The sequence below is a fragment of the Mastigoproctus giganteus genome, chromosome 3, assembly GCF_048544385.1.
Source record: "Mastigoproctus giganteus isolate SK-2022 chromosome 3, ASM4854438v1, whole genome shotgun sequence".
Classification (NCBI taxonomy): Eukaryota; Metazoa; Arthropoda; class Arachnida; order Uropygi; family Thelyphonidae; genus Mastigoproctus; species Mastigoproctus giganteus.
The window spans coordinates 215,515,182-215,529,724 of NC_143577.1; the positions used below are offsets into that span (position 1 = coordinate 215,515,182).

General features: G+C 35.5%; 2 protein-coding genes across 4 annotated transcripts in view; one reads left to right on the forward strand and one right to left on the reverse strand.

The window, feature by feature from the left end:
* The window catches only part of LOC150088699 (NAD-dependent protein deacylase Sirt4-like), an 84,724-nt gene that overhangs the window by 50,233 nt on the left and 19,948 nt on the right, over positions 1 to 14,543 (forward strand). The window lies entirely within an intron of this gene.
* Positions 11,996 to 14,543, reverse strand: part of Pp4-19C (protein phosphatase 19C) — a 135,382-nt gene continuing 132,834 nt past the window's right edge. For all 3 annotated transcript variants that reach the window (XM_090370864.1, XM_090370866.1, XM_090370865.1), the window contains one exon: positions 11,996 to 12,335. In XM_090370864.1, the coding sequence (XP_090226990.1) occupies positions 12,285 to 12,335 (51 nt within the window). In that variant the 3' untranslated portion in view covers positions 11,996 to 12,284. The remainder of the gene's footprint in view (positions 12,336 to 14,543) is intronic.

The following is a 14,543-nucleotide window of genomic DNA, read 5'->3' on the forward strand; positions in this document are numbered from 1 at the left end:
TTATTTTTTAAAATTAGTACCGAAAAACCGGTGTTTTTGTATCAATACTGGTTTTTCAATACCAGAAAAAAAATGACCGGGATCCCGGTCTTTGGTATTGTAAGCCCTACTCTCAACTGTGTACACAAAGAAATTTTAAAATAGCTACTTTTGTCCCAGTGGTTTTGAAACATGTTTGTTATTTGGTTTTTAGGAGCATTAGCAACTAAGGCCATATTGCTCCGGGGATATGCGGTGGTCATTCCCTGACATTTTTGCATCCTCCATATTTGGTGGTCACAGGCTCGAACCCTGGTGTAATCAAGAAGCATGTGCTACGCACTGCTGCTCCTGCCCACCTGGCTACGAAAGCGCCTTTGAAACATGAGCTTGAAGCTAGTTTACATATAGTTCTTAATCATACAGAAATTGTGTATAGGTATACTTAAATGTTATGATTTATAAATCTAAAAAAATATCAATGCAAGGATTTAGTGATTTAAAAATTTCGGAGTGATTTTAATAAAATAAAAATAAATAATCAAAGTTAAGATCAAAATTTTAAATTATGTTTAAGAAATCATATTTCACAGCACCAAGAAAGTAGTGTTACACAGTTGCATCATATGGGTGTAATATACTCTATTATGATAAGATTTATTCTATTCTACTCTGATGGCATACATAAGTAAATTTAAAATGACTAATTTATAATATAATAACTTGAATTTACAGAGCTTTCATCTGAATTGAAGAAAAGCTAATTTGCCTTACTTTGTTTTCCAAAAGTGAACAAGAATAATTATAAAGTTGTTAAGGTAGGGGCCATGAAATTTTTAGGAATAGTTTTCTGAGTTTATCTTAGTTTAGGCTTTCTGGTGTGAGTGGGAAATTTTTTATATTGGGGATCTAGGCACAAGGGGAAAACCAAGGAGGAAAAAAATTGGAAACTAAATACAAATTTATACAAACTTTGTTTTTGTTTGGCATTAATGGTTCACTCATTTCTTAATATTTAAAAAGGGGCACATTGGGGATATAATCCCCAATGTGTCTTTGCTTAAATGACTCTTTATAATGAACAAACTAATGAATAGTTTGTTCATTATAAAATGAAAGAGGATGTACTGTCTGAATTATTTGTGCCCATATAGTGCTTATTCAGGTCAGAGGATTCCAATATTCATATAATGCACATCAGGCATGGTAAAGTATGTTCTTCTATTATGCCCATAAAATTACCCTTTTTACCCTTTTACCCATTAATAAACACAAAAATTAACTTTGGGAAACTAAAAACATGCTACTAAAAAAAGATAATTTGTAATAACAACAAACCGATTCTCACCTTATTACATAGCAGATCACTGCTAGCATAAAAGTGTTGCAGTCCCAAACTTCCAAAAACACAGGTAAGTGGGTCTTGTTGTTTGTTATTTGGTTTTTAAGAGCATTAGCAACTAGGGCCATATTGCTCTGGGGATATGCAGTCGTCATTCCCTGACCTTTCCGCATCCTCTGTATTTGGTGGTCACAGGCTCGAACCCCAGTTTAATCAAGAAGCGTGTGCTACGCAGTGCTGCTCCTGCCCACCTGAGTAAGTAGGTGGGTCTTGACAGTAATCTTATTTTCCAAGCTATTTCACATTAATGGTTTATTTATCTTTCAAAAAAAAGGTGGAAGTGGAGAGAATAAATATACAGGAATTACAATCTATTCTCATAACACTGCTCTAAAAAGAAATGATTCTTGGAAAAATATGAAAGTACACATTTTGCTGATGCCCTCGTCTCCTTTGTGGCCTGTGCTTTTTTTTTTTTTTTTTTTAGGATTTGCAAACTAAAATACCTAAAGACAAATGATGTAAAAAAAAAAAAGATTTCACCTGCTGAGTGGGGAAGGAAAGTCAATATCTTGTCAACAACCCCAATGAACCAGCACCCAAAACAACTAAAGGAAATAGCACTTCAACCTTTAAACCAGCCAAAGGGCTGGGATGAAAGGCTGTTATTCCATTCTATGCAAACTAATAAACTAACCCTGTGAAGACTGAAGAGAAAAAGAAGCCTGAGCAGAATTTTTCCAAAGATCTTTCTCCCCATACAGCAATCTCTATAAAAAATTATCAGAAATGTAACCAGCAGAATGGACAATTTATGGAAAAATTAAATGAAATGAATATAATAATACAATGAAGTAAATGAATAAAATACAATAATGACAATCTGGAATGGAGAATTTTCCAGAAATACCAGTTGAGCTATCATAATAGTTATAAGAATAACTGGAGAGCTACAATTCTGCAGCAATAGGATTCGGCTATAACATGAAGAAATAAGACAGTGGGCTAAGAGTGGACTGTGTTGCACCCAAAAAAAAAATTGATTTAGAGGTTATTGAAATGCTGTGTCCCTTGGTTGTTTCAGACATTGTGGTTCCTGGCCTCAGCAGATGAAATCATTCTTTTCTATGTTTTAATATACTTTAATTCTATTCAATTATTTATCTTTTGGCATTTTAGTTCACAAATCCAAAAACTCAAAAGCACATGCTGCAAAGGAGACATGGTCATCTCAGCAAGCTATATGCATTTTTGCGTGTTTCCAAAAATCAATTCTGTTTCAACACTGAATGGTACTTTATGAAAAGATCATTTATCTATTTCAAATAGATTTTTTTTTTTTTTTTACTACTTAAACCACTTGATGTTATTTTGCACAAATGGGTACACACAGAGTAAACAGATGTTTTTGAAATAAATTTGGAGGGCTTTACTTCAAATCAAATAGCAACACAGACATGCCTTAATCACGGTCTTAAATAAATGAATCATCTTGTAGACAAACAGACAGGCACATCAGAAACACGTTTCTGATGTGCTTAAAACCCTATAACCAACCAGCCACAACACAGTTACTGCAAATGTAATAAAATATATTTGGATTGTTCACACAACTACGAGTTGCTATTGTCAAAGACAGAATATGAAAAAGATATCAGGAACAGATACTAATTAGTATGACTTCACCAGAAAACAACTGAACCCAGAAGAAACATTCACAGGTTTATACAGCTACTTGATTTGTTGGTTTTGTCATGTTGTGTAAAGATGTCTGGGAATGTCTATACCTCTCAATAAAAAGGAAGTAATATGCATATAAATATGCAAACTACAGGAACTCCCTGACTTATGTAAGGGTTGCGTTCCACAGAACGCCACATAAGTCGGAATCCCCCCATGCTTGTGCAGCACTCGCTGCATTGATTGAATCAAAAAATAAATGTTCGACGAACATGTAAATAAAATTATTTATTGTGTTTATTCAATTTTTTATCTCATGCACAGGAAAAATTACAAAAGTATGCAATTTAAAAAAAATTTCAAAACTATACAATTCTAAAATAGAGGAGATGGGCATAACGTCAGTAAGTTCTACCTCTTGAGCATCATTGCCAGAATCGATGTCTTCAGCTGATAAGTACACCGCTGTGGAGATTTAGAAGGGATCGGACACTCAACCTTACGAAAGAACATATTAATAGATGACTGGATGGGAGCTTTTTTCTTTTCATCGTAGATTTCTTTCTAGCAAGCAAGCATATCATTCACCCCTCTGTTAACTTTTAAGAATTGTCGCTGTTGGGATCCATCTTTTCAAACCTTGCCACTGCTGATGCAATTTCACAAAATGCCATTGCCATCTCTCTGGTGAAGAAGTGTCTCAGCCCCTCATTTGGTTCATCTTGAGCTTTGTCAGCATTTTCTTCTTTCACTATCGCTGCCTGCAAGTCAACAAGTTCTTCGTTAGATAATTCCTTCTCTTCTTCCTCCATTAACTCCTCCAACTTCCAACTGAAGTAGCTCTGCAACCTTTACAATCTTATCTATAACCTCTTCATATGATTTGTCTTTTTCAAATGCTTCGAAGCTTTTTACATGTTGTGGGCATATTTTCTTCCATGCGCCATTTAAACAACTTTTAGTAATTTCTGCCCAGGCCTTATTAATGTTTAAGATGGCATGGTAAATAGTCTCCAAAAGTCTCTTAACATAAAATTTTTCTCACCATCTGCTGCAGACAATGCCTGAACAAATGTGCATAAATAGTATGCTTTTAAATTCGAAATAACACCCTGATCCATAGGTTGGATGAGTGAAGTCGTGTTTGGAGGTAGAAATATGACTGTCACATATGAATTGAAATCATCTTGATGCGTAGGATGTCCAGGAGCATTATCTAATAAAGCAAAATCTTGAAATGAACGTTGTGTTGTCTTGACAATATTTTTCAACCTCTGGAATGAAGCAACATTAAAACCAATCCTCAAAGAGAGAGATACTGTTATCCATGCTCTCTGGTTGGATCAGAAATGCATGGGTAGGGTGGCTTTTGAGAGATATTGTTATCCATGCTCTCTGGTTCGATCAGAAAAAAAAGCACGAGGATTTCCAGAATGGTACACAAGCACTGTAATCTCTTGCTGCATTAGCCCCAAGCAAGAGCGTGACCCTATCTTTTGACGCCTTGAAACCTGGCATTGTATTTTCCTCTTTGGCAATGTATGTTTGATCTGGCATTTTTTTCAAATACCAAGCAATCTCATCAATGTTAAAAATTTGCTGTGTTGAATAGCCACCTTCATCAATAATTTTTTCCAACTCATCACAAAATTTCTTTGCAGCTGAAGGATTGGCACTGGCGACTTAACCCGCATACTTTAACGTGAAAACCAGCGCGATGCTTGCGCCTATTAAACCATTCTTTGCTTGCCACGAACTTGGGTTGGGGTTTGTTGTATTTATCCTTAATATCTTTAATCCTCAATATCTTTATAAATACTTGTTGCTTTTGCTTGAATGGTCATTAGATTCTGTGCACTCGCTTCTGAACCTGATTTTCCATCCATATTATTAACAGCTGTTCCATCTTCGATATAGCACCTGAACGCTGTTTTGTGATTACTGTTGATCTTAAGTGCGTTGATCCTTTGACATGTTCTTTTATACACCCACTGTTCTTTAAAATTGTATTCACTGTTGAAGCAGCGAGAGCCAATTCCCTTGCAATAGATGACAAACTTTGTCCTGCTTCATACTTTTTAATCATTTTCATCTTCATTTCTAAATCAAATTTGTTTTGTTTCTTGGCACTACCACCACTTGCACTTTTTGCTTCATCATTGTAATACGTAAATAGGAATGAAGAGAAGTTTCTGAAAATTTGTTTTTTATATGATTGAAGATTTCAGTGAAGGGAAATACATTTCAACATAATACCATAACGTAAAAACCCACACAATTGCAGTTATCGTTATTATCGCAAATGCAATAAGATCAAGTTTACTACCCATTTATAATTAGATGCACTAACAGAAAAGTCCAATAAACTGGAAAGTGCAAATTGTTTTATGGTTGTGACCTCGAGAAATGTGCTTTAGAAAAATATCACAAAGGTGTTCAAAATTGATTCTGATAATGGGAACATATGATAACAATGAAAGGGTAGTGCAATTTCCATTATAAATATGACCTTTTAGAGAGATAAATAGCTTAGTAATATAGCAAAATTTTCAACTTCCAAGGGCTTGGAACGAATTACAAAAAAAAAAAATTAAAAAAAATAAATAAAAATAAAACAAACCTCAATGTGTTAATTGAGTTCACATTACGATATTTTCACGATACCTCCATTTATTCCTACAGGATGCAAAATACATTTCCACGATTTTTTTACATTTGCACCGGCGGGCAAAAACTTATGTAAAGTTGAATTTCCGTAAGTCTGGGAGTTCCTGTACTTCCTTTACATGTATATAGTTGATATCTAAGAAATATGCATATTTCTTAGATATACTCGGAATGTGTATCTTAAGAAAACAATTCTTACTGTTTGTAAAAAAAGCTACACATGATAGGTAAAAACAGTTGGTATTTTTAGAATCAGCACTAAAATTCTCACAGAAACATCATGAATTTTGGAAATATTAAAATCTACACAAACCAGCGCTATTGATATCATGAGAGCAGGTCTCGCTCAAGTCTGACGCTGTCCATATCGACAGACTACTGTAAAATGTATCTTAAATCATCAGGCTGATCCTGCTAGCACTCCATCCAAAACTTCTTTCCATTTCAGTTAAATGGAAACTTGTTTCTATTAGTAAAAAGTTAGAGATACTAAGAATATAAGCTGTTGTTGTAGATAAGATTTTGCAAATAAGATTCATGTGAATATTTCAGTAGCTGGGCCAACAGGTACTGCAATCCCTTGTGCATGTGGTAGCTCGAGCCTAGATATGTATGTATCACCCTCCTAGCCTGTGGCTGTCCAGGGGTGAATCCTATAGATTAATAAACTAATATAATAACTAGGGGGCTTTGCCCTCTGCTCACTTTGCTTGCTGATGCTCTACATTCTATGTAAAACGTAGAGGTATATGGAGTAAGTCAAATCTTTTTTATGTAAAAGACATACCTGTCGAAATGCACTGATTGATATCTAATCAGGAAATGACCTATGTAATTATTTACCTATGCATTTGTAGTGATGAAATTACCCCATCAACTTGTACCACGTAACCTGCATCTCCTCTTCTCCCATTAGCTACCCCCACCATGCAGCATTCTCAAGGCGGAATAAATATCACTGTGTAACTATTTACCTGCGTTTACATAGGTCACTTAGGAAAAGGCCTTTTGCTTCGGGTTCCATAATGCATGAGGAATACTGTTACATCCAAAAGAGCAGGATTAAAATATTTACAAACTATACAAATATTTAAAAAATACTAAACTGTTTACAAATATACAAACTATATCAGGTCCCTTGATCAGCTAATATTATAATAGAATGTTATGAAGGCAGTTGTCTTTCAATGCGACGAACATTGGCATGCATCCCACGTACGCACTCTACATTGTCAACAGCAAGTGTCTGCCCAGTAACCATGTAACATTTACCAATGTAGTGGTATGATTGTTAATAGTTTAATGTTTTGTAAATATTTGTATAGTTTTGTATTGTATAATGTTATTATTTGTATAATAATATTATAATGCACTGATCGAAATTCAATTAGGAAATTACCTATGTAATTACAGTAAGACTTCCGTATCCACGGGGGATACGTTCCAAACCAACTGTGGATGGCTGAAACTGCGGATATAAGCAAACACCTGCTGACCCCATATATAACGTTGTTTTCTTGTACACACGTATAATAAAGTTTAATTGATAAATTAAACACACAGTAAGACATTACCAACATTAAATACAGTAATAATAAAGTACAGCAGACTCTCGATTTACCAGGATTGGTTTTTAACCGGGACACTTCAAGACTCCAAATTAAAAAAAAACAACCAGAAATCGTAAAATTCAAGTAATAACTAGAATTGGCATAAACAGATATTTTGCAAGTTGTAAATGAGTGACAAGAACAGGCTTTATAAGTTGTCATTGGGAGATTAGTGTACCTATTATTTTGCAACTCCTGCTGTCTTCACACCTACTGCTCAAAACAAAAAAAAAAGGAGAAAAAAAAGAGAGACCAAATGTTGTTTGATTTAGTGCATCATATCGTTGTTGTTTGTTTGTTATTTGGTTTTTAGAAGCATTAGCAACTAAGGCCATATTGCTCCAGGATATGCGGTGGTCATTTCCTGACCTTTCCGCATCTTCCATATTTGGTGGTGACGGGCTCGAACCCCGGTCTAATTAAGAAGTGTGTGCTACGCACTGCTGCTCCTTCCCACCTGGCTACGGAGGCGCCTGCATCACATCGATTGTTGTGTTACGTCGCACCGCAAAAGGATATATTTTGTTTCGTTATTTATGTCAGAGATGTCGGAATTTTTTTTTTATAGTAACTATTTTTTGTTTAGAAATCGCGAAAATGATAGGCAAATGCAAGAGTTGTGCTTTCAAATTAAACAAAAACTTGAAATTATTCAAAAGTTTGAAAACTGTGCATCCCTTTAAATCTCTAAAGAACCATTATAATATATTGGTGACCAAACCATATGTGACATTGTAAAAAATAAAGGGAAGCATCGTATTGGACATGCGAGTAGTACGTGTTAACCGAGGGTAACTGAATCAGCGGATACGGGAGCACAACTGTATTTACTTGTGCATTTGTTGTGACTTAATTGCACTGTCCTCTTCTCCCATTGGCTCAAATAAATATCACTAGGAGGAAAACTATTTTAATGTATAGAAAGATAATAAAACCCCATAAAGGAGACAAAGTATGATAATAACAATAATAACCCCAGGCCATAGAGATCCCTACTCACAAACTATACTGGGACAGCACCATAATAACAGAAAAGATGATCCTGTGTGACAGACTAGACATAAACCTCATTGACAAGGAGGAAATGGCTACCTATCTGATCAAATAGAGGTGCCCAACACCAGCAAATCTACAAGATCACAAAGTACACAGACCTAACACAGGAAGTCAAAGAAATGTAGAATATGGAACAAGTAATGACCATCCCAATCACCGTGTCAACCACTGGCATGGTGCCAAACAGCCTCCATAAGAACCTAGCACCAGCAGGCCTCTCAGAGAAGACCTACGGGGAACTCCAGAAAGCCTTATTCCAACTACCTACCTACCCGATGTGTAGGTAGTCGGAGAGTTCTGCGACCAATTATAATAACTGGACATAACAACCACACTACGCACCTGGTACCAGTACCCATTGCAGGATGGGAAAAAACCCATTATGAGAAGAAAGAGATCATAATAATAAAGAGAAGAAAGGAATGACCGAATGCAAGGCATTGCAACGTTTCATCAGAATAGGAGGAACCAACCTTTTTTCTAGTTGGTGAAAAACATAAAATTCTGAAGGTCGTGGCATGGGTTCTCACGGGCCTCAAGAACAGTTCCTTCAAAATATAATTAAATTTTAAGACCACATTTGGAATACTGTGTTCAAATATGGAGACTTCATCTGAAAAAAGACATTCAGCTTCTTGAAAAGGCCAAAGATGGGCAACTCGAATGGTGAGATTGTCAAAAGGACAACCGTAGGAGGAAAGACTGAGTATGTGGGCTACAGAGCTTGCAACCAGGCACCTCAGAGGTGACCTGATTGAGGTTTACAAGGATTTGAAAGGGATTAGTAAAATGAAGGTGTGGAATTCTCACTGTTATAAAGAATTCCAGAGCTAGGGGGCTACCATAAATTCAAATTACAGGGTTTGAGATTTAGATTAGATTTTCTTTTAGCTAGCGAGTTGTGGATTGCTGGAACAAGTTACCCTCGCAGTTGATTATTGAATTGGATAGTTGACCGTTGGACTTGTATGAGGAGGGAAGCATATAGTATGTATGTTCTTATCTATTTAGTGTTTTTTTTATTTTTTTATTTTTGCCTGTGCAGCAAAAACCTGTGGCTTCCTTGCACTATATGGCAAATACTATATTACTATTACATGTGCCTGTATTATCAAGGTTTGGCAATCTGTGGTTGCCAAACTTTGGTTTAGGGTATCCAAATACAGTCAAAGCTTTTATAGTGACCCTCTTTTTAATCTCCTAACACATTATAACATCCTATGTGGTTGATCCAGGCCAATTTCTTATTAACCTAATGCTATTTTACTTTCAGTACAATGACCTTGAAAATAAAAGGATTTCTCTATAGTGACCATAAATTTCTACCTCTTAATCTGAATTTTCACTTTTTTATTACAATATTCGTGTTTAAAAACGACAGAACACTTCAAATATACTGAAGTAATTTCAGCCTGACCGTGAGAAATCATTTATTAAGATTTTCCACACTTTTTTCGCAGTGCAGTAATCAAATGAGCATCAGCTAGAAGTTCATTACATAGTTAGAGTGTATGTTTATTGGTATGGTTCCAAGAAAGTGGATAAAATTAAGATTTTGCAAACTGTAGATAATGGTGTGCATTCTAAGACTAACATTGCCAAACAGTTCAGTATTCCTAAGAGTACTTTGTTCATTATTCTGAAAGATCGCAAAAAGATTGAAAGTTTGGAGAAATCTGCTGCACTGGATAGGATTTGAGCACGAAAGGTGAAGCATTCGAAGCTTGCAGAAAACGTTCCTGTAGTGGTAATCTTTTAAAAGCTAAGGCTGAATTGTTTGCACATCAAATAGATATTGAAGAATTTAAAAGTTCAGATGGATGGTTCCAGAAATTTAAGACTCGTCATGGACATTGATACTACAAATGAATGGAAGGAAAATCGCTTTAGGAAAAATACCGAAGAATGCTATTAAACAAAATCGTGTTATGTCTTGAAAGCAACAATGCGAAATCGACTTCCTGCAGGCAATGTATTTCAGCATGGGATGAAGTTAATGGAAAAGTAATTGCCAACTGCTTCAAACATGCTGGATTTACGGCCCTGAATGATATAATGTGTGAAGTTTCACATACTTCTTCCTCTATTAATTGCGAAGAACAGTCTGATAATAGGGAAGAAATATTTCAGCATGTGCATCATCACCTAAACTTACAGGAAAACTTAAGCTTTACAGATTACGCAGAAGTGGATGCGGACATTGAATGTTTCAGGATATGCATGAATGAAAAGGAACTTATTGTAGACGTAATGGAATCTTCTGAAATTTGTAGATGAAGATGAGGAACCTACTGTGGTTGAACAAGTTTCAGTGAAAGATGCTCATCAAGGATTAGAACTTGTACGTCGATTTTTTTCAAGCACAGCCTAACTACGAAAGTGAAACAACTGCTATTGTGCACCTTCATAATTCTCTTTTAAAACATGCTCTACCATTGAAACAGCATGTTTTGCCAGATTATTTTAAAGTATGAAACAATTCTCTTGTTAGGTATGCCTAAGTAGTGAAATTTACGATTGTAACCATACTGTGCTCTGCAATCAATGCAAAATTTACAATCATAACTTTCTTGTTTAATACTGTAGTACATATTATAAATAAGATTATACTATATTGTATTAGTAGCATTACATTAAATTTTCAAGCTTTTACTTGTTTTTTTGCTGATTTTATGAATGATCGATACAATGAGTTTTTCTCATTCCCCCATGGGGTTGTTATATAGAGCTTCAACTGTATGTGGAATGTACACTGAATGTTTATAATTCCTCAGTTGTCATATCAGATATATAAAATTCATCAAACATGGTATGGTATGGTATGGTATGGTATGGTATGGCAGAATAAATAAATACTTTTCTGTAATAAAGTTAACCCGCCAACTCTGGGGAAATCATTGTGCTGTGCCAGAAAAGTGCTTACAAAAAACCAAATTATCGTTGGTTTAGTCTCTCACATGAAAGTTATTTAATTAATGATGTGAATGAAAGGAAACTGACTTGCACAATTCAAAGTTGTCATTTCTTTGAGGTCATTACTGCGTTGCATTTCTGTTTCTATAGTAAAACAATGGCTAAAGCCATTTTGAGTATAAAGCTGAAAGCCTTATGTAATCAAAATATTCTTCACACAACTAACTTTTGGCGTAACTCTTTCCTAATGCAGCATAAATCAACCTTGAAATAAGTAAGTTTGTTTCAATTTTGAATTTTAGTACATTAGCAGTCATTTCAGTAGACCAGTTAACATTTTCTTGCTTCCTTGTGCTTCCAGTATCTCACTACATTATTATAATGCAATTCCATTTCGTACAGAGAATTTCTTTTCTTGCACAAATATGATATGTATACAATCAGCTGTCTTCACATACCTGATCTAATGTGTATTTTTTTTTTTCTTTAATCTGATTCACGTATTCTTTAGAAGGCCTCTAAAGAAATACTCTTCTTTGAAGTGGAGGCATGCCAAATTTGAGTCCAATTAGGTTCACATTAAGATATAGTTGTTATTTTGGGTCTTAGTTGACAATGAAATTAGATATACAATAAAACTTAAAAAGATCACCACAAGAAAAACTCTGGCAGTGTTTATTATGTATTTCAAAGGACATAATGTAAAGGACATTGAATGATATAAAATATCTGTAATTATATTGTATGAATGACTTATATACACCACGTGAAATTGAATTTACAGGCATCTAATTTTCTAATGTGACGGATGACCCAGTACTCTGAAATACAAATATTTTTAACAATACAAACAGTTGCAAGGTACAAAAGCAAAACAGAAACATTTAAAGAAAAATTTCCGGTATGTATATGATAAAGCCAGTGATGAGCACAGCTACCATCTGGTCTATTTAATATATCTAAACAGCTGAATTTCATTGGTAGTTGGCAATCATCAAGAATGTTCATAATGATTTTGCATACAGTCTAATGGTCCTTTACAAAAAGTAGTCTGGTTGTGGTTTTTTTGTTGGGATGCCTCTAGTTTCCTACAAGAGAAAAAAAAATGTTTTTTTCAATCACACACGCATGACATTAAAGTTTTTTTTTATATAAATAATAATAATAAATAACAACAGACAATAAATTCTTGTTATAGTGGTTTCAAAAGGGTTATCCCCCAAGAAGAACTATAAGCATGGAGGTACCCTCTCCCTTTTTAGAGGCCATTTTCTATTAAAATTTTTGTAATTAACATTGATTGTTTAGATTTTTTACTTTTACAGTGCTTATAAAGTAGTGGTTTATATTAAGTTGCAAACCCAGCATACTTAATGTACCACACTTTCCTTTTTTTGGTACTTCATCCTTTTTTGCTTAAAATGATTGAAATATTTTATTAAAATAAACATCTTGAGTGTTACTATATAATCGTAATAAATGTAATATTAACATAATAATAATGTCATCATCAAATGAAATTTAGTTGATGACATATTGAAAACACATATACAAAGGGTACTAGGAAAGTTTTGCAATACAGCTTTGTTTATTTAATTTTTTCAAAGTAATTTCCTCTACATTCAATACACCTCTCCATCCTCCGAAACCAATCTTTAAACCAGTTCTGCCAAGTTTCACTAGGGAGTAAAGCACACTCGTTGTCCCAAGCCCGTAGAAGGTCCTCATCACTGGAAAACCGCCTCCTTTTTAGCTTCATTTTCACATGCGGGAACAGTGCAAAGTCGCAGGGAGCTCGAGAAGTTTCAGTCCTGTCGTGGTCAAATATTCGGTGCGGGCTTTGGCGCGGTTAGCTGGAGCATTTTTGTGATGGAGGTACCAGGTGTTCATTCTTGACTTTGGCCGCAGGTTCTTCATAGATCCAATGACTTTAGGCAGGCATTGTTCAGTATACCACTTAGCTGTGACTGTCTTCTGCGTGTCCAAAACGACATGTTCCACAATTCCACTCGATTTGAAAAATACAGCTACCATTTTCTTCTTTACAGATCGGGATTTTCTGACAATAACAGGTGTGTCGTCATCATCAAAGACCCAAACTTTGTTTTGAGCCTTGGTCGGCAGATCGTAATAGTACAGCCAAGTCTCATCACCTGTCACGATGTTGTTCACATACCGAGATTGTCCCTTATCAAACTTTTTTAACATCTCCCGGCACCAAGTCACACGTCGTGTCATGTGCTCTTCAGTCAGTTGATGCGGCACCCAGAGAGAACAAAGTTTCTTCACGTGCAAATGATCTTGCAGAATCGAACGAATTGCTGGTGCATTTAGGCCCAAAGTATCCTCTATCTGTTGGTAGGTCACTCGCCTGTTTTCGTCAAGCATTTTCCTCACAGCAGTAACGTTTTCCTCCGTAACTGACGTTCGTGGCCTTCCCGGCCTCTCCGAATCCTCCAGAGTGAAATTTCCCCTTTGGAATTCTCTATACCACCTGAATATCGTTGTATGATGTGGACAATCATCATCTAGTGCAAGAGTCATTTCTTCTAAGCACTGGTCCATGGTTAAACCACGCACGAAATTATACCGCAAAACTGTCCTTATCTCATTTCGTGACCACGATGCCATCGCAAGCACTTTACACTCTCACTACTAATAAATAACTGAGCCCATCGACTTGGCGCGGCGGCTACTATGCACGTATGAACATGTCTCAACATGCAGCAACAAGCAGCTTCCTGTGATTCATTGTTGCGTCATATTGCAAAACTTTCCGAGTACCCTTTGTACAAAGATTTAATTATTGTACTAGCGGAGGAAAGCTGAACAAATAATGTTGAATTAAAAAAAATAAATAAATAAAATAAAAGCTGAGAGAGCATGGAAAGAAACAATGAATAGCTAGACATTTAGTTACAAAAAGTGGCCAATTTACCTTCAAAGGTTTGAGTTAGTATTAGCATTAGTAGGCATATGATGCAACAAAGCTTACACAGCATCAGCCAAAAAAAAAAAATTTCCCATTTCACCTATCCATTTGCTCCAAAATGTTTGTCCAGTTCTTCCTTGAATTTATTTAAACTATCAACTTTCACAACGACAGATGGAAATTTGTTCCAGCAATCAACCACCTGCTGGCTAAAGGCAAATTCCGCACATCAATTCTACAACCGCCTTTCCTCAATTTGAATTTATGTTAACCCCCAGTGCATAACCATTAGAGGGGAACTTAGAGGGGAACAGGTATCCTGTGTGTTATCAGACACTCAGCCTAAAACACTGATGGATCCAAT